This window comes from Taeniopygia guttata, chromosome 5, assembly GCF_048771995.1.
Source record: "Taeniopygia guttata chromosome 5, bTaeGut7.mat, whole genome shotgun sequence".
NCBI classification, from domain to species: domain Eukaryota; kingdom Metazoa; phylum Chordata; class Aves; order Passeriformes; family Estrildidae; genus Taeniopygia; species Taeniopygia guttata.
Window position 1 is genome coordinate 60,540,757 of NC_133030.1, and position 17,504 is coordinate 60,558,260.

At 48.1% G+C, this 17,504-nt stretch overlaps 1 protein-coding gene across 4 annotated transcripts in view; it reads left to right on the plus strand.

The window, feature by feature from the left end:
• ARMH4 (armadillo like helical domain containing 4) overlaps positions 1 to 15,207 on the plus strand; it is a 53,828-nt gene extending 38,621 nt beyond the window's left edge. For 3 of the 4 annotated variants that reach the window (XM_072930547.1, XM_012574253.5, XM_072930549.1), the window contains 3 exons: positions 9,858 to 9,889; positions 14,166 to 14,300; positions 14,461 to 15,207. In XM_072930547.1, coding sequence (XP_072786648.1) covers positions 9,858 to 9,889; positions 14,166 to 14,300; positions 14,461 to 14,529 — 236 coding nt within the window. In that variant the 3' untranslated portion in view covers positions 14,530 to 15,207. The remainder of the gene's footprint in view (positions 1 to 9,857; positions 9,890 to 14,165; positions 14,301 to 14,460) is intronic. The other variant, XM_072930548.1, reaches the window with a different exon arrangement.
• The last annotated feature ends 2,297 nt before the right edge of the window (positions 15,208 to 17,504 follow it).

Genomic DNA, 17,504 nt, shown 5'->3' on the forward strand with positions numbered 1-17,504 from the left:
TCCAAGCCCTGTCCAACCTGGCCTGGAGCACTTCCAGGGAAGGCACAGCCACAGCTTCTGTGGGCAGAAGCCAAGACCTCCCCACCTTCACAATTTCTTCCTAATATCTAATTTAGCCCTGCTCTCTGTTAGCTTGAAGCCATCCCCCTTCTCCTGTCCCTCCAGGCCCTTGTAAAAAGTCTCTCTCCACCTCTGCTGTCAGCTCCCTTCAGGTGCTGGAAGGCCACAGCGAGGTCACCCCAAAGCTTCTCTTTTCCAGGCTGAATAATCCAAATTCTCCCAGCCTTTCCTCCCAGCAGAGGGGCTCCATCCCTCACATCATCTTGGTGCCCTCCTCTGGAGCCTCTCCAACAGGTCAGTGTCCCTCCTGTGCTGGACATGCAGAGCTGGGTGCATCCTGTCAGTGCTGCCAGCTTTGCATTCCCAGCCAGCAGAGGAAGATGCTTGTTTATATTAGAGAACTGTTGTGAGTGCAATTAATAAACTGCAAAGCAGTTGAAGAGCTAAATATCATTATATAATGAGACCTCCTTCCCAGTAAACGATGTGAAAAATGATTTCTTGTGAAGAATAACAAATTGCTGTGGCTTTTTACCCTAATTGTAGATGCTTGATTCTAATTTGTTGTCATTTCCATGTAAATGAAGAGTTTTAGCTATAATTACTGCATTTATGGCAAACAAGATACTATCATTTTCCAATGCTCAAGAAGCACTGGCATGTTTAGAAACAGAAGAACTGAATAATTATCCCCCTTGTGCAGCTCTAGGGAGGGGTCTACAAGTGATAGTATCCAAACAGGTCTTGCAGCTGATGCCATTAACCCTCTTCTACATTTGGGGAGCCAACTCAGAGACATGAAGTGACATTCCCAGAGCACTCAGCAGTGTTCCAGGTTGGATGGGGCTTGGATCAGCCTGGGACAGTAGAAGGTTTCCTTGCCCATGGCAGGAGGATTGGAACTGGATGCTTAAAATAATGGCATCCTAAAGAACATTTGTTTCCAAAAAATCCCATTTTACTGTGATTTAGTATTTTGTACTGTTTCAGCTCCCAGAACATCCCACACAGATGGAGGGGTTACAGTAGGGGCTCTTAAACTACGAAGGAAGAGGCTCTGACACGAGGGAAAGAAACACAAGTGACCTACTAGATCTGATCCATTATATTTTTAATATTCCCACAATAAGTATTGAAAAGGAATAAGAGACCAATTTACTTGCCCACAGCTGTACAAGAAGCCAGGGACAGGTGTCAGGAACTTTTAGGCTCCATTTGGTGTTTGATCACAAGAGAATCACAGTGGGAATTGTTGCTCAGTTCTGGATGCAGGAGGACTGTGGGATAAGATTTATCCTGTTAGCAAACATAAGCAAGTTCACTTTCCTGTTCTGACTAACCCTGGACAATGCTGCTCTTCCCAAGATTTGCAGGAAAATGAGTTCCTGTGATCATCAGATCTTATTTTTAGCATCTAATCGATGCTCAGGGCTTTGTGGTTTAATTAGTGGAATAATTGTTGGCTGAAAACACAGTCTAATACCTGTTCTTTCCTTCAAAGGTCAACTCCATCATTTTTGTTTCCAACCATTTAGTCCTTTATTGATCTTTATGTCATTTCATGGGGAGTGCTGCATCTTGACAGATGAAATAAAGGCCAAAACTTGAAATAAGAAAAAGATATCATTTTTTTTTTTAACACAGAAATGGAAAATTCCCTATTTCAGCCCTTGCTGCTGGCAAATCCTTCATACAGTGTCCCAGGAAATAGGATTCTGAAAATTACTTTTGTTCTTTATGGAAGGAAAAAAGCAAACCAAGAATCTCTTCCGAGCCTGATTAATATCAGACATAAACTGAAGCACAAAAAGAAATTTTGCAGTGTAACTGCTGATCCCTTCAAGTAGATAAGGCCATGAGCTCTGTCTGAGGGCAGGAAGATCTCTGTGGTTTGCATTTAGAGAGGGCTGAATGAGAAATGCCCTCTCCTCTCAGTATAGGGGAGTATCTCATGGCTTCAGCTGGAGATTTGGAAGGTATTTAATCAAATAACTGATGCCTTAAGTTTTAGCTTTCACATTTTCCAGATTCTGGACTGCCTTAGTGTGTGGCTCTGAACTTCATATAAAGTGTCAGCAAGTTCTCCTCACAGTGTAGTCAGACAAAACAATCCTTTTCCAGCCCCAGAACCAAGGACACTGCTGCAGCTTCAGCCCCAAAAAGTGCAAACAACGAGGAAATGAGGAGAGCAGCCTGGGAGGATGGGACTGCACCACCTGGAGCTGGAATTGCACAATTAACCCCAATATGGAAATGGGACAAAACTTATAAAAGTGTGAAAACTCATGACTTGGGGTCTATCTTGGGTTCATCTTAGGTAGAGCCACAGCTGGGCTCTTGCACTGCCCAAGGTGCATCCCTTGAAGGCCTTTTGAGAAATCCCTCCTTTATTCCTTTAGCTCTGCCCAGCCTCTGTTCCAGGTGGCCTCTCAAGGCACCATAGCAGCCACCACCCTTTGGCTGCTGTCCTCCAGCTGAAATGAGGTGCTGTTGGAGCAGAGGGATGTGTGAGGTGCTCTCCACCTGCAGCTTCTGCACCTTTTCCACTCCTCCCATCACTGCAACAGCTTTTCATGTGCAAAGATCTGTTCTGTCTTTGCCAGCATCTGTTCAGCCTTATACCAGACTATGGGAGAGGTTGCTGGGTTATGGAGCAGAAAACAGGCTTGGAGAAAAATGGGCATTAAAAGGTAGCACAGGACCAAATTCCATCTTGGGCTTTTTTTCCTGTAAATTTACAGGGTCAAACCTTCCAGTCATCCCTCAAAACCAGTGGTTTTAGAGGGACTTGGTGCCAGAAAGAGCTAAAATATTGGCTTGGGGTAGGGACAGAGATCCCCACATGGTTTGTGAGCTCAGCTTTGGTGTCTGGGATGGGATGGGATGGGATGGGATGGGATGGGATGGGATGGGATGGGATGGGATGGGATGGGATGGGATGGGATGGGTGCAGTTTTCCCCATGTTTGACTTGCTGGTTCCCTCTGACCCCAAGGGGATTTGGGCCCCCTGACAGCACAGCAGTGACCCTGCTGGCAGGAGGAAGGGTTTCTCTTCCAGGGCTGCATCCTCGGCCACTGTCATGTAATTTCCTGTACAAATCAGGAAATTAAGCATCTGAGGATCTTCAAAGTAAGGATTGCAGTGCACCTCGAAGCTTCTCCAAAAATCAGCCAGTAAGGTTGAGACTGTGGAATCTCAGAATGGTGGGGGTTGGAAGTGACCTCAAAGACCCTCTCTGTTCACACCCCTCTGCAGGGTGGTGGCCAGGGACACCTTCCACTAGCCCAGGTTGCCCCAAGCCCTGTCTAACGTGGCCTTGGCTGCACTTGCTGGGGAAAGAAATCCAATCATTAAATTTGTTTGATTTATACTCTGTTGTATTCTAGTTTTTGATAACTTTACCAAATTTTAACTGTCTGGACCAAGATTTTTCCCTGGTGCTTGTCCCAGACTTTTTAAGAAAACTGACTGAAGAAGTTCACCTGCTCCAGTGCCTGAAACACAGGAAGAATAAACCATTAATAAATTTTTTACTGGAGACCTCTGAGAAAAAAATAATTGTACAGCAATTTTTAGAATTTAGAGTGCAGGGATCATAAAAACTCTGGAAGAGGTGTATCAGGGCTCTGGAACAAGCACTGGAAAAGCCTGGAAAGCATTCTTTCATAGAACCTGTCTCTTCAGCTGCTGCTTCTAGGTAGTTCTACTTGGATAGTGGTATGTAAATAAACAGCACACAAATGCCACCCTAAAAAGTTTATTGAAGCTGCAAAGTCAAGGCCCATGAGTAAAGAAAGATTTTTCATCTTCAGCAGGATACAGATTTGATGAGGAGCCTCCAGGGAGACCTTGGAGCCCCTTCCAAGGCCTCAAAGGGTTCCAAGAGAGCTGGAGAAGCACTTTGGACATGGACATGAAGTGAGAGGAGAAGAGGGAATAGCTTCAAACTGCCAGAGGGCAGGGTTAGATGGGGTATTGGGCAGGAATTCTTGGCTGTGAGGCTGGGGAGGCCCTGGCACAGGTTCTGTGCCCAGAGAAGCTGTGGCTGGTCCATCCCTGGAAGTGTCCAAAGCCAGGTTGGAGGGGGTTTGGATCAGCTGGGATAGGGAAGGTGTGAGAGTGGAACAAGCCTGTTTTTAAGGTCCCTTTAAGCCAGATGAGTGTGTTTCTCTGAAAGCTGGTGAATATGAGCATTTTCAGCACACAAGAAGCCCATGAGCTGAGGCAGGGTGGGCTCTCACTGCTGGCAGTCCCTCCAGGAGCTGTGCCAGGGCAGAGTGAGGGAGAAGCTGATCCCACGTGTGCTCCAGCAGAGGTGTTGACATTTCCACAAACAAAGTTTGCATTTCCTCTCCCAGAGCAGACACAGCTTTTGAACACAGCGTGATCAGTAAATATTTAATCATACAACAAATTGTGACAGCCAGTTCACAGCAATGTCCTGCTGATGCCTTTTAGGATAATGGGAGGATTTGTGCCTTGGCTTGGTTTTAACATCTTGTGCCTGTCTGGGGCCACTGAGGGAGAAACAAATTGTGTGTAGATGTCAATATGTGTTTTGAAAGCCCCACAGAAGAACTGAGCTCACAGAGAAATGCCAAGGCACAAGGGCAGTGCCTTTGCCAGCCTCAGTAAGGGACTACTCACTGTGGGCAGATGAAATGGAAAACAGCTTTAAAAGTGCAAGGGAAAGGGAAAAGGAGGAACCAGACCTAATGCCATGGGAAAGGAGTGTCAAAAGGTCAGGGTAGGAGCTGGGAAGCCCATTTTAGTTCCTGCTTCCTGGGTGAGTGTGGTGAGTTGTCTCCCCATCTCCATTTCTTTTCCAAGAGATTTGGGCAGGTTGAGGCAGTTTTGGGTTGCAGCCAGGCTTGGGTTGCAGCTGGGCAGGCAGGGAAGAGGCTGTAGATGGTGCAGTTCAGGGAGCAGACAGTGCCCTGGTAGCTATTAAAGTTCACTGGGTTAATTCAAAGTTCACCCAAGCAAAATTTTTATCTGAAAACATAAATAGTAATTGTCAGTTTGACATTTGTTTGATTATCCAGCTGTTCAAGTCTTCTGGAGTTGGGCAATTCATGCATCAACATTCCCATCAGGTAGGAGTAGTTGTTCTGGAATTAAAAATATGCTGCCTTCCAGGCAGATGCCATTTTCTTTTATTATTTATTTGTGCTAGTAAGTAAATTGAAAACTGTGCTTTTTTAAGGGAAAGGAGCAGATGCACCCTTGTGCCATTAAGTTGTCAGAGCTGAGCAGATGAAGCACGAAGCATTTCTGCAAAATTGTTCTCACAAGTCTCATTTGGGAAAAAAAGTTTAACCTGCAAGAGAAAGGGATGAAATCTGTAATGGAACAGGGCAGGTTGTTTGGTATATACAGACTGACTGAAAGTAATCAATCTTTTCCTTATTTTCTGCACTTTAACCAGCTCTCCTTTGCTGAAAGGGTGCAGCTTTGGAGTAGATATAAGGAAAAAATTCTTGACTATGAGGGTGTGAGGCCCTGGCACAGGGTGCCCAGAGAAGCTGAGGATCCCCCATCCCTGGCAGTGCCACATTTTCCACACTGGTCTGGGGGTTGTGGTGGAATTATTAAAAGGAAAATTGGTGGCTGAACCTTCCTCAGTAGCAGGATGGAGTTCTGGAATTAAGCTGGGAGTGCTGGATTTGAAAACCAAGCAACATCTGCAGGGATGAGTGATAATGTGCCATGGAAAAACAGAATTGCTTGAACTGATTAAGAGAGAGGATATGATTAAAACAAGCTGATTAGATGAAACCAAAGTGACAAGACAAAGCAGCAGGGCCTCCAAGAGGGGAGTGGGGAGACACGGCTGATGGCAGTAGGGCATGAATTATTGATTGAAATATCCACCAGAAGTCTTTGCATTTTCTTATCTGGGAAGGGAGAGAATGAATGAGAAGAGAACAGAATTATTAAACAGCTTTATCATTGCACTGGAGTGGATAATTAGGCAATTAGGATTACTAAAAGTTGGCAAAGCAAGAGGCCCTGAGGACTTGTGCTCCTGATTTCAGAGGAAGGTGGAGAGGGAAGCAGGGAAAGCCTTTGGTGAGAGATTTGATGGTGCCTTGTGGTGAGGCTGAAAGGCAGAGCCAGGCTCTGGCAGCCAGCCCCTGCAGCTGCCAGGGCACAGGGGGGCACAGGAGACCTGGAAAATGAACAAGAACTTGTCTGAAGATGGACAATCCTTGGAACAGCAGCAGGGAGGGAGATCATGGGGGAAGCCTCGGCATAAATGGGATCTGGACTCAGGTGAGTCCAGAGGAGACCACAAAGATGCTCTGAGGGCTGGAGACAGGCTGGGAGAGGTGGGAGTGTTCAGCCTGGAGAAGAGAAGGCTCTGGGGAGACCTCAGAGCACCTTCTGATTTTGGGCATCCAGTGCCATATACCCTCAGGTGTCACCTGCTGTCCCCTCCTGAGCCTCCTGCCTACATCTGCCAAAACCTGAACTTCCAGAAGGGTTTTGCTCACAGGGGGTTGTGACTGTCCCTTTGGGCCAGGTCCCACCAAAAAGGGCCAGGCAGACACCCCAGGCTGCTGCTTACCTCTGCAGACAAGCCTCACTTCTTCAGCTGGATGCTCATTTTGAAGGGGAGAGCTGGCTAAAACTGCCTAAAAATAGCAGCATTGCATCTGTAGCTGTCTGAATTTATCCTGCACTGCTCTGAGGCCAGTGCCAGACAAGCATGCTCCTCCTCTGTGCTCCTGACTGGCTTAATGTTAAGCTATATGTTATTTAAAATTAATTTGCAGAGAGGCAGACATTATATAAATCACTGAGGAAATGTCAGATTATGGATGTAATTTGCAGAAGTGCTCCACACTCATCTTACTTAGCTGCCCATGAAACCAAGGGATCAAAATTAAGCTGAGGAAGAGAATTTGGAGCAGTCACCATCCTTAAAAGTGCTGTGGAAGATGAGCCAGCACTGCAGACACTTGTTAGTGATTCACACCCAGAGACTCTTGGAATTTCTTCAGGACATTCAGTGATCAGAGAAAGGAGGAATAAAGGGGATGATGAAAAAATACATGGACTAGTGTATTTCTTACTAATTATTTGCTTGCCCTCATTGGCAAGTCACCTGGTGTTCTTGGAGAGTGCTGCACTTTCATGGGAAGGTGCCAGCCACAGCGTTCCTCTCCTAAGCCAGAATATTAATTATGGAGTCTGTTGCATAATTAGAGTCTGAAGCCCAGAATTAATTGATGGTAGCTGCTTAGCACAGATATCAATTCTACCTTGGAATAATGCTCTGTCTCCTAACCACTCACAGATGGGTAAATCACTGGAGCAGAGAGTTCTCAGTTTTGGTGGCACAGTGGTTTGTGATCTCCTGCCAGGTGTTAGACCCTTGGTGCATTGGTGACATGAGAAGTGTTTGTAATTCATGGTAACCCAGTGCTCCTTGACTTGTGTGGCCCCAGCCTGGCAGGTCTGGGACCTTGGCTGTGACAGCTCCACACTCTCTGCTCCTTCCCACTGCATTGAAGGTTTCTGACCTCCTGCCTGAATTTCATTAATTTGGGGCCATTATTTCCCTCTAGCAGAGGTCAGAGGCTGTGGCTGCATTAGAGCATCCCCTGGAGAGTCAGGGAGAATCACCTTGGGTTGTTTTTCCCGTGGCCTGGGTTGATTTCCAAAGGCACCTCATGGCTGAAATCAAGGCTGGGTTTAATAACAAACAAATGTGTAATAGCAAATAAAGATTTGTACTATCGAGCTGGTGGGCCCCAGCGGGCGTGCTGCTGTTGTTTGGTGGAGCAGAGGGGAACAAAGCCAGAATCTTTGTTCATTAAAAATAGGTAATAGAATATTCTTAGCTCAGCCCTGCCTCTGCCTTGGCAGAAATACTCTGGAGTTAATTGCTGCCGTTGTTCAGCTGCAGGAAAATGGGTCGGCTGTTGATGAGATCACTGCTCCCATGGAATTGGGAGAGCTGTAAAAATAGGCTTTGGGCTCAGCTGGGCACTGTGGGTGCATGTGTGGCTGCTGTCCCCAAGCCCTGTGTGTCTGAGCCACTGTCACCACCCCTCCTGGCAGTGTCACACCTGCAGACCCAGCCCAGGGCAGCCGTGGGTTTGCTTTCTCTCTGGGATTCCACTGGGAATTCCCTCAAGCTGTGCCAAGGGAAATACAGGTTGGGTATCAGGAAGAAGTTTTTTACAGAAAGGGTGATAAAGTTCTGGAATGGCTGCCCAGGGAGGTGGTGGAGTCACCATCCCTGGGTGTGTTTAACAAAGCCTGGATGTGGCACTGGGTGCCAGGGTTTAGGTGAGGTGCTGGGGCTGGGTTGGACTCGATGATCCTGAAAGTCTCTTCCAACCCAGGGATTCTGTGGATTCTGTGAATCCAGGGCATGCAGGCTTGGCCTGGCAGAGGAGGATTGTGGTGGCACCTTCATAAACTGAGTTTTGTATGGCTCAGCCTATGCAGGCCAGGACTAATGAGGGGGAGAGCTGATAAAACAAAACCTCTTGTCCTCTTCTAGTGCTGTGTGTGTCCCTCTCCTGGATAATTCATCTTTTTTTTTTTAATCAGCTCCTCATCAGAGATGAGTGCACCTGTGCTTCTTTCACACGTGTTCACCTTTAGCTACTTTGGGATCCTTCTGTTTGGAAGGTGTTGTGTTGCTAACACTTCAAAGGGAGTCTTCAATTGAGCTTGTGTTGTATCTGAGACATAAAATAACCATTTGCTGCTGGCCCTCCTGCTCCCCACTCACAGAAGGGTGCTCTGAGTGCTGCAGGTGCACCTGCAGACACTGATATTGCTAATTCAAGCTTTGAGGAGATATTTCATAACAAAGCAGGCTTGGAAATCAGCTTTAAATCCATAAACTGCCTGTTACATTTGGGATTTAACACACTCTGGAAAAAATATCCCTCAGAAGGACATTGCTGCATCCAGGAGTCCCCTGTGCCTTTAGCACTGTCCTCCTGGAGAGATGAGAATCCTTGATAAAACACACTTGCTGAGCCCCCAAAACCCCCAATATTTGACTGTTTATTGCTTCTTACCTACGAGCAGGAATTTGTTAAAATCCTGGCAGATCCCTGTGGGCATTTTGCCCTCAGTGCCCTGTGGTGTTAGTGACTCCTGCACCCACTGCTGAGCCCGTGCAGCTCTTTGAGATCAGTGAATATTCCATCCCAAAGCACCTGCCATTACACAATTTTAACTCCCAGCTGTCATATTTCATATTTTACTCAGCTGTCAGGAGAAGAAAGTCGCAGTGCTGGCAGTACAAATTTGCTTGGGTTGGTGATTTAGCACCTCCAGTGCCATCCCAGCCCTCTGGAAGCTTCCCAGAGCAGCCAGTGGCTCTTCCAGAAAATCAGGAGAATAAAAGGCAGTGAATAATACATTTTTAGCCATCATTACAGGCTATACAAAATACAGGGAATATATCCTCACAGAGGAGGCCACTGGAAGGGGAGAACTGCGCTGTAACGTTTCTCCCAGTGTGTGTATGAAAAGTGATGGTCAAAAATCCACAGCCTGAAATCCTGGTTTATATTTTCCTTTTTAAATCATGTGAATTGCTCAGCCAAAGGAGAGCTACTTGCCTGCCAACTCACTCCAAGAGTTTCTTGTGCTGATTTGCTGCATTTGCTTTTTTCTCATGAATGAGAAAAGAGGAAATCTAATGTTCAGCCTTATCAGCTTGTCAATTTAATTGCTGTCTATTTTAATGTTATCACTATTGTTTGTCACTAATTAATGAAAGTAACATGATTGCAGCTTTTATTTTTCCTTATTTTTCAGTGAGAAGCTGGATGGAGAAGCTGAAAGATAAGGTAGGAGGCTCAGTGTTTCCGTTCCTTTCAAAGCAAAGCCACTTTTACTCACAGGAATAAATAAATTCGTGCCAGTGCAGTTCTTTATCTCTATACAGACAGTTGAGAAAGGGCTTAAATATTTTTCTGGGAGGCAAATAAACCAGATGCTGCTGGTATAGAGTGGTGTGAATCCAAAATAAATCCCTGATGGGTTGTAACTAAGGGCAGGAGGGACAGAAGTGTTTGATCGATTTCTCTGCACCAGATAATGACCTTGGCAGATAACCTGAGTTGCTTTTTTTTATCTCCCCTTAACTTATTCTAGAATAGTTTTGCTTGGAAGGGACCTTTGGAAGTCCATCAGTCCCTCTGCACTGAGCAGGGATACCTTCACCAGACCAGGTATTTAGGACCCTGTCCAACCTGACCTGGGATGTTTCCAGGGACCCCAGGGTAAAGAATTTACTTCCACCCCTTTTCTCTATGTGCTGAGCTCAGTTCTGGATCCAAATCCAGAGGCTCTGGTGCTCTTCTCTGGTGAGAGGCTGCATGCCATGCCAGTGCCCCTGGATGAGCCCTTTCCTACCTGCACGTGCTGCAAATCCCTGCAAGGAGAAGGATCAAATAGAGTAACACTGATAAACTGGTAAACCAGACCCTGATCCTCCCTCCACAGAGTCAAGAGCTGTGCCAGCCACAGGCAGTGATGCCTTTTGCAGCTCTGCTGCCCTGGAGCAAATATTGACATTTCAGAATGGTTGTGAAGCCTTCCAAGTGTTGTGTTGCTGACAGCAGAGCCATGAAGCTGGAAATGAGGTGACAGCAAGAACATTTTGTGACTCGACAGGCCTTGAAAATTCTTGAACAGGATCAGAGTCAGTAGAAACAAAAGCCATCACAAGGAGTGGGAGTGATCTCTGAAATCACATCTCTGAGCTTAGACTCACCCAAACAGCCCAGCCTTCCCACGTGCTCCACACCAAATTTCAGCAGCACTTTTGCCACCAAATCAGAGCAGAGAAACAGGGGCTGGGTGTTTGTTTTCCAGGACTGGGGGGTGGGAGGGTTTCAGGTGGGTTCCTGCCCAGCCCTTTTTGAGTTGCCTTTCTGCCTGCACTAGGAAGGAGGCAAGTCTAGAGCCAGCCTAGAGCCTCCTTGGCCTGGGATTCATCCAGAGCAGATGCTGAAAGGACAGAGAATGGTTTTCCCAGCCAAGGTAAAGAGCAGCCCCTGAGGCTGGCTGTGTTTTTGGGGGGGTTGCAGTGTGCACAGGGCACCTGCTCATGCCAGCACGTGGCACAGCACGAGCTTGGGGACATTGGTGTCTTCTCCCTGAAGCTGTAGCTCTCACATCTTTCCTCTTGTCACCTTGTTGGCCACCTCTGTCCCTGTCGGAATCTGTGGTATTGATGATCCCAAGATTGTAGAAAGTCTCTGTCTTTCTGCCCCGTTGCCAAAGCAGAAGCCATAATTGGTCTGTGCTGTTTCAAGGTTGTTTATTCTGTTTATCTCTAACATGTTCTGCTGCCCTGCCGCAGCTCTGTCCTGCAGGGCAGCGTGTGGGGCTCTGCCCTCAGTGGGATGGTACAAACATTAAATACCAGAAACTACCTGTGCTGGATTTACAATAACGTGCCAATATCTGTCACCTACGTTGGACAGTGTGTCCCCAGCCTGAACCAACAGAAAAATGCCAACACCACAGTGAAACATGGAGGGCATGAAGAAGGAGGAAAAGGACAAGGCACACCCAATTTCCTCCATCTTGTCCCCTTTGGACCCCTAATCTAGAATCCTAAAATTTTACTTTTGCACCCGTGCCACACTTAATTATTACTCATATCAAACACTCAGAGCTTGTAATTCATCCTGTGAGATTGAAAACTCTTTTCCATGGACAGAGATCACAGCCAGTGTCTCTGGGGGCTCTGTCCAGGGGGGTTCCTGACCCCTGCCAGGGTCCCAGACCTGCCAGGGCAGCCAGAGGGAAGCCCTGGATTCCCACATGTCCCTCCCTGTTGCAGAGGGGCTGCATGTTCCAGCCTCCAGCAGAGCTCTGGAGAATCTGAACCTCGTGCAGGCAGCCCCTGGGCTGTGTGGCAGTGCCCAGCACAAGCACTGCTGTAACTGAGGAGCCACTGGTGCCCAAAGAGAGACTCACTCCTGAACCACCTCCCTCCTTTGGGATCTCTCACCTGGCTCACATTTTTCCTTAGAAAAGCCCAACAAAAAACACTCCCCACCACTCCCAGCCAGTTGCTGTTGTAGCAAATCACTCCAAATAAACCTGTTCACCCCATTCCCTCCTCTTCCTGAGTTTATCAGCACCAGTCTTACGTACCCCTCTCATTTGCCCCCATCCTCTGTTTTATAATCCCTCCACCCAGGAGAGAATTCCAGCACATCTCTGAGAGAAATGTCCTTCCCTGTCACTCAGATGTGGGGCTGTGGGACCAGGAGCACAGGGTCAGGGACAGATTTATGTCTGGCCTCCTGCAATCACTGTGCAAATGCTGCATTTGGTGTGGCAAATAATGGACATGCAGTTCCTCTCCAGTTCTCCTGCTGTTATCTCAAAGCACAGCAGGGCCAGGAAGGGCATGAGCGTGGATTGGGTGTATTGAAAGCATCCCTAAAGAAGCTACATTTTCCACATAAAGGGGTGAAAATGTGGTTCTGGCCTGTGAAATGGGGTTTTCTATCAAGAAAGTGCAGAAGCCCTCAGAAGTTGGGCTGCAAGACACAGAAGGGCTGGATTTGTACCACATCACAGGTTTTTGGGGTATAAAACATTGATCTGGGGGAAATCTGTAAAAGGCCATGGGCTGGTCAGGTGTGAAAAAGGCTCACAGACAGGCTGAGGAGTTCATTGTGATTTCTGACATGGAAACTCAGCTGGGCAGCATGTAAAAGCCATTTACAGCCTCCCCTCACTGCCCATGCCAGCAGCAAACTTCCAGAAATAGAAAACCCCACACTGCACTAATTAGGTCACCCAATTAAGACACCTTAATTGCCTGACAGAGACACAGCCTTCAGCTGTGTCCTCACTAACCTCCTTTTTCAGGAGCTGAACAGGGCTGGGGTTTCTGGGAGGGTGTTCAGGGAATCTGGACAATGCAGCTGAAGATCCCTCAAGCTTTAGGATCCAAACACAGAGGAGCTGTTTTTGTTTAAAGCACTGAGTAGGATCTGGAGGGGCTTGGGAGACAAACCAGCCCTCCCTGGCATCGTGCCTGCCCCAGATGAAAGCAGTTGTCATTCTCCAGGTAAGTGTACAAAGGCAGGCTGGTGCACCTGAATAACTTTTGTTTTTCCTCCCACTCAGTGAATTATGGAAGGGAAGGAATTATGGTGTGTGTGTTTTATTTTGAGAGCACAGATGAAGAACAGGTGGTTGTAAGCAATGGGCTGAGTCTCGCTAGGAGCTGTCTGATAGTCCTCAGAATTGCAGCCTGCGTCCCATGGCAGCTGTAAAATCGATTTTTGGGGGTGAAGCTGTAGTGGCACAGCAGAGGACTGTGGCTGCAGTGTGAGGAGAGGCAGAGCTACAGAGGGGGGAGCCAGGCTCTGCCTGCCCCCCTTGCAACACTGAGCCCACCAGCCCAAATTAGGTGAGGATTCTGAAGTAATCTGGCACTTTAAAACTTAGATTCCTTTCCATTTAAAGCAGCAAAATATAAAATAGCAAGCACTTGGGAATATTTTCCTGAGGATTTAGAGTGTTTAGATGTTGTAGTTTTAGATTAGCCATGCTGTCTGTATTTTTTTGTTTTAATGGGCAGACATATGGATCACAGGGATTGAATTAGGGCTGGTTTGCTTTTGCTGTGCTCCCCTTAAGGCCACCTGAGGGTGTGTGTGCCCTCTCTCTGTGTCACCATGCAGGGAACCCCTTCCCATGCAAAGCCAAAGTGTTTGGCTCCAAGATTTTGAGTACAAAGCCGAGGTGACACCAGTTTTATATGCCCCTCTCATTTGCCCCATCCTCTGTTTTATATTCCCTCCACCCTGATGAGGATTCCAGCACACAGTGGCCCATCTCTGAGAGATTATGTCCCTCTCCTAAAGGCAGGCAGGCACTGCAGGGTCTCAGCTGTCACCAGTAAGTATCTGTCAGGAAAATCTGAGTTGTGCTGGTCACCAGCTTGCTCCTGGAGGTGGGAATCACCCCGTGCAGGCAGCCCAGTAAACTTTGAGAAAATCACTGTAGGGATAGAGTGCTTGGCTGGTGAAAATGGCTCTGGAAGGATGGCTTTGGGAGTGTTGCTCTGCTCCTCTCTTCTCCTTTTAGGCAGGATACATGTCAGGGATGCTGGTTCCTGTGGGAGTTGGAATAGCTGGAGCCCTCTTCATCCTGGGAGCGCTCTACAGCATCAAGATTATGAATCGCCGGAGGAGAAACGGCTCCAAGAGACACAAAAGGAAGGTATGGAAACTGCCAGGGGAGGGAATGGAAACTGAGCCCTTCTGGCTGGAAGGCAAACACAGCCTGCCTGGGGTCTGTTACGGGATGGGGGCATCTGAATTCTCTTCCTTTGGTTCCTTTGTGCACGTGGAGCTCTCTGATGTTTGTTCTCCTCCCCCAGCAGAGGGAATTTAACAGCATGCAGGACCGAGTCATGCTCTTGGCCGACAGCTCTGAAGATGAATTTTGAGTGGAACTGCAGTGCCCTTGGGAGAGCTGGTGACTTTTCAGAGGAGGGAGAGCAGGGGGCAAGAAGAACAAGTGACTTTTCTGCTGCTCCCTGGGCTGCCCCGGGCAGGGGTGGTGTCCCCAGCCCAGTGACAATGACAATGCTATGCTCTACGTGTGCCACCCGTGGTGTTTGTTTTGATACAGTAGTGGAGATCTCACACTCGCCCCCGGCGCCTCATTCAGAGCCTCAGCTGGAGCTGATCCATGTGGATGATTATTTTCCTCTTGCCCTGTTGTACTGTTTTGGTCCTGGCTGGCAGTAATATAATCATAACAATAGCTCTCACCCATCCCAGGAATGGAAATCTTTACTGTGAATGACTTCTGTCCAATTCATTTGAAATGTTACATTACCTGAGCTAGAGTTCGTTAGTGCTAAGATTAGCTGCTCTGCTTAATTAATGAGTTGTAAGCCTGAACTGTACCCCTGGCTGCCCATGTACAGGGCTCTTGATACAGTTTGAAGCACATTTCTGCCCTCGGGTGCCCCCACTCTCACCCTTTCTTCCTTCAGCTCTGCTCCACACTGCTTGGAGACACACAGGAATGGCCTCAGCACTGATTGCACCACGAAATTCCCTGTCCATTTTCAACCAGCACTGTCTGTTACAGCACAATAAATACCAGCGCTCACCTACTGACGGGGGCTCTTGCCTGCATCTCTTAGCTTTTGGTCACTGTGCAAGGAGGTGAGAGAAGAGGCAGGTCAGAAACTTCCCCAGCTTCTGCCTCCTCTTGGAAGGACACTAACTCCTGGTTCTTCTCTTTCCAAGGCTGCATTCCCATAGGGATGAGAGTGGAGCCTCTGTGCCCCGTTACCCCACTGGAAAATGCATTTTCAGCCCCTGAAAGCTGCATGAACAACAGCACCTTTGGGGGATCTGGATGGGTCTTGTCTCACAGAATCACAGAATGGTTTGGGTTAGAAGGGAATTTTGAGGGACCTTTCCAACCCTGACACCTTCCACTATCCCAGGTTGCTCCAAGCCTCACCCAGTCTGGCTTGGAACACTTCCAGGGATGTGGCAGCCACAGCTCCTGTGGGCAAACCATGGAATACAGAAATGCCCCAAAGGCTGGGGAGCAGGTGGCAGTCACTGCTGAGGGATTCGTGGCTCACAGTGGGAAAACAGCAAGAGCTGGAGTGATGTCAGCTGTGGGGAGTGAGATGACCCCACTGGGAACCCTTGGCTGTAGGGAGAAAGGTGAATTCATAGCACAGATGGGTGCAGGGAGTTGTGGAGGTTCTCTGTTAGTGCTGAGCATTGAGGGACACAGTGCTTGAGGTGACACAGGCACTGAGAAGGGGAGAGTAATGTAGCTTTGCCCAGAAATGCTGTCAAAATAGCCAGGAAAAGAGCTGCACTATTGAGCTCTGCTTCCCACTGTGGAATTATTCAATCTGACATGCAGAACACCCATGTTTCTGAGGTGGGAATTGCTGTTCTGTGGGGAATCATCCTTCCTGCAAGGAACAGTGACTCTTGCCAGAGGAGAAGTGAGCAGAAAAGTAAGGGCAGACCCCACATCTGCTGAGATTCAATCCCTCTGAGCCTTTGGAGAAGAGGGAAGGAGGAGAGGTTGAGGAGGGGCAGGAGCAGGATCTGGTTCCCTGTGGAGATGGAAAGGCCTGTGGATGGTGGGGAAATGTCTTGTGGATGTGTCAGTAGGGTTGCAAGGCAGAGAGGACTTCCAGGAGCCCCTCCTGAGGTGAGCTCTCCCTTGAGAGCTCAGGGTGTGCTCTGGACATTAAATCAGATGTGATGGTCAGCTCTGAACAACCCCTGCTCAGCAGAGCCCAGGCACTCTCCTGTGAGCCCCACTGAGTCACCTGGACAAGGACAGAGGGGACACCCCTGTTCCAAAGTGCTGCTCTAATGCTCAGTCTTCCAGTCCCACAGCTGTGGGTGGTACCTCAGTCATTCATCCTGCTGGGTGCATGGGGAGCAGGCTGGGGAGACAACAAATTCTGGGGGGTGATGGGAGAGGGGGGGGGTCTTCATACCCTAATCCCTCCAGGAGAGGCTTCCCCAGACAGGGCTCCATGGTGCATCTCTGCCTTTTTGTTGCTGGAATATCAGTCAGGAGGATTTTGCCTAAAAGCAGCCCCACATCTTTAACAGGCACTGACTGGCAGTACCATGAAATCCAAAATTCAGACCTCTTCCTCACATACTAAGTGGTCACTCCAAGTTAAGATGAAGTTTTCCCTCCAGACTGATTTCTTCCTATTTCCTTCTAATTCCTAAGTCTGTTGGAGCTTGGAGGTGCTTTAAGGTGTTGACAGTCCAGCTGATCAATCCTGGCTGCCTTGCACTATTGGGAATTGGGAAATGCTGTCCCTTGGGCTCTTGGATGATTTTTTCTCAGTAAAGCATGGTTGGGATTGCAAGGTGAATAGCTGATAAAACACCTGATAAAATACAGAGCTGCTGGGTCAGTCAGGAGGAGGAGGAGGGAGGATGGCTGAGGAAGGCTGCTGGTTTAAGTAGCCCAGCTCTGGCAGCTCAGGAGGATCCTTATGGATGGCTTGTCAGTTTGATGGGTTGGGAAGGCTGGTGGGGAGGTGATGTGGCCTTTTGTTGGGCTAATAAATCCCCAATTTGGGAAACACTGCCTTTCTGCAGAGGCAATCAGTTTTCCCTGTCTCTCTTCTCCCTCTCCAGCATAATGAATTTGAGGAATTAAAGGCAACCCTGCCAGTCAGGATGATGGAAGTGGGGTTTTACTGCATCTGTGGGGGGGCTGGTGTCCTCAGAACCAGAGAGGACGTGCAAGGGTGGCTTGGATGCTGGGAGTCGACAAGGAAGGGAGGACCAGCTGCATGCTCAGTTCAGTGTGGGCTCTCTGATCTCTGCTGGAGACTGATTTAGGAGTTAGGTGGATTTCCCAAAGGTTTTTCTTGTGATCTGTCTGCACAGCCAGGCCTGACTG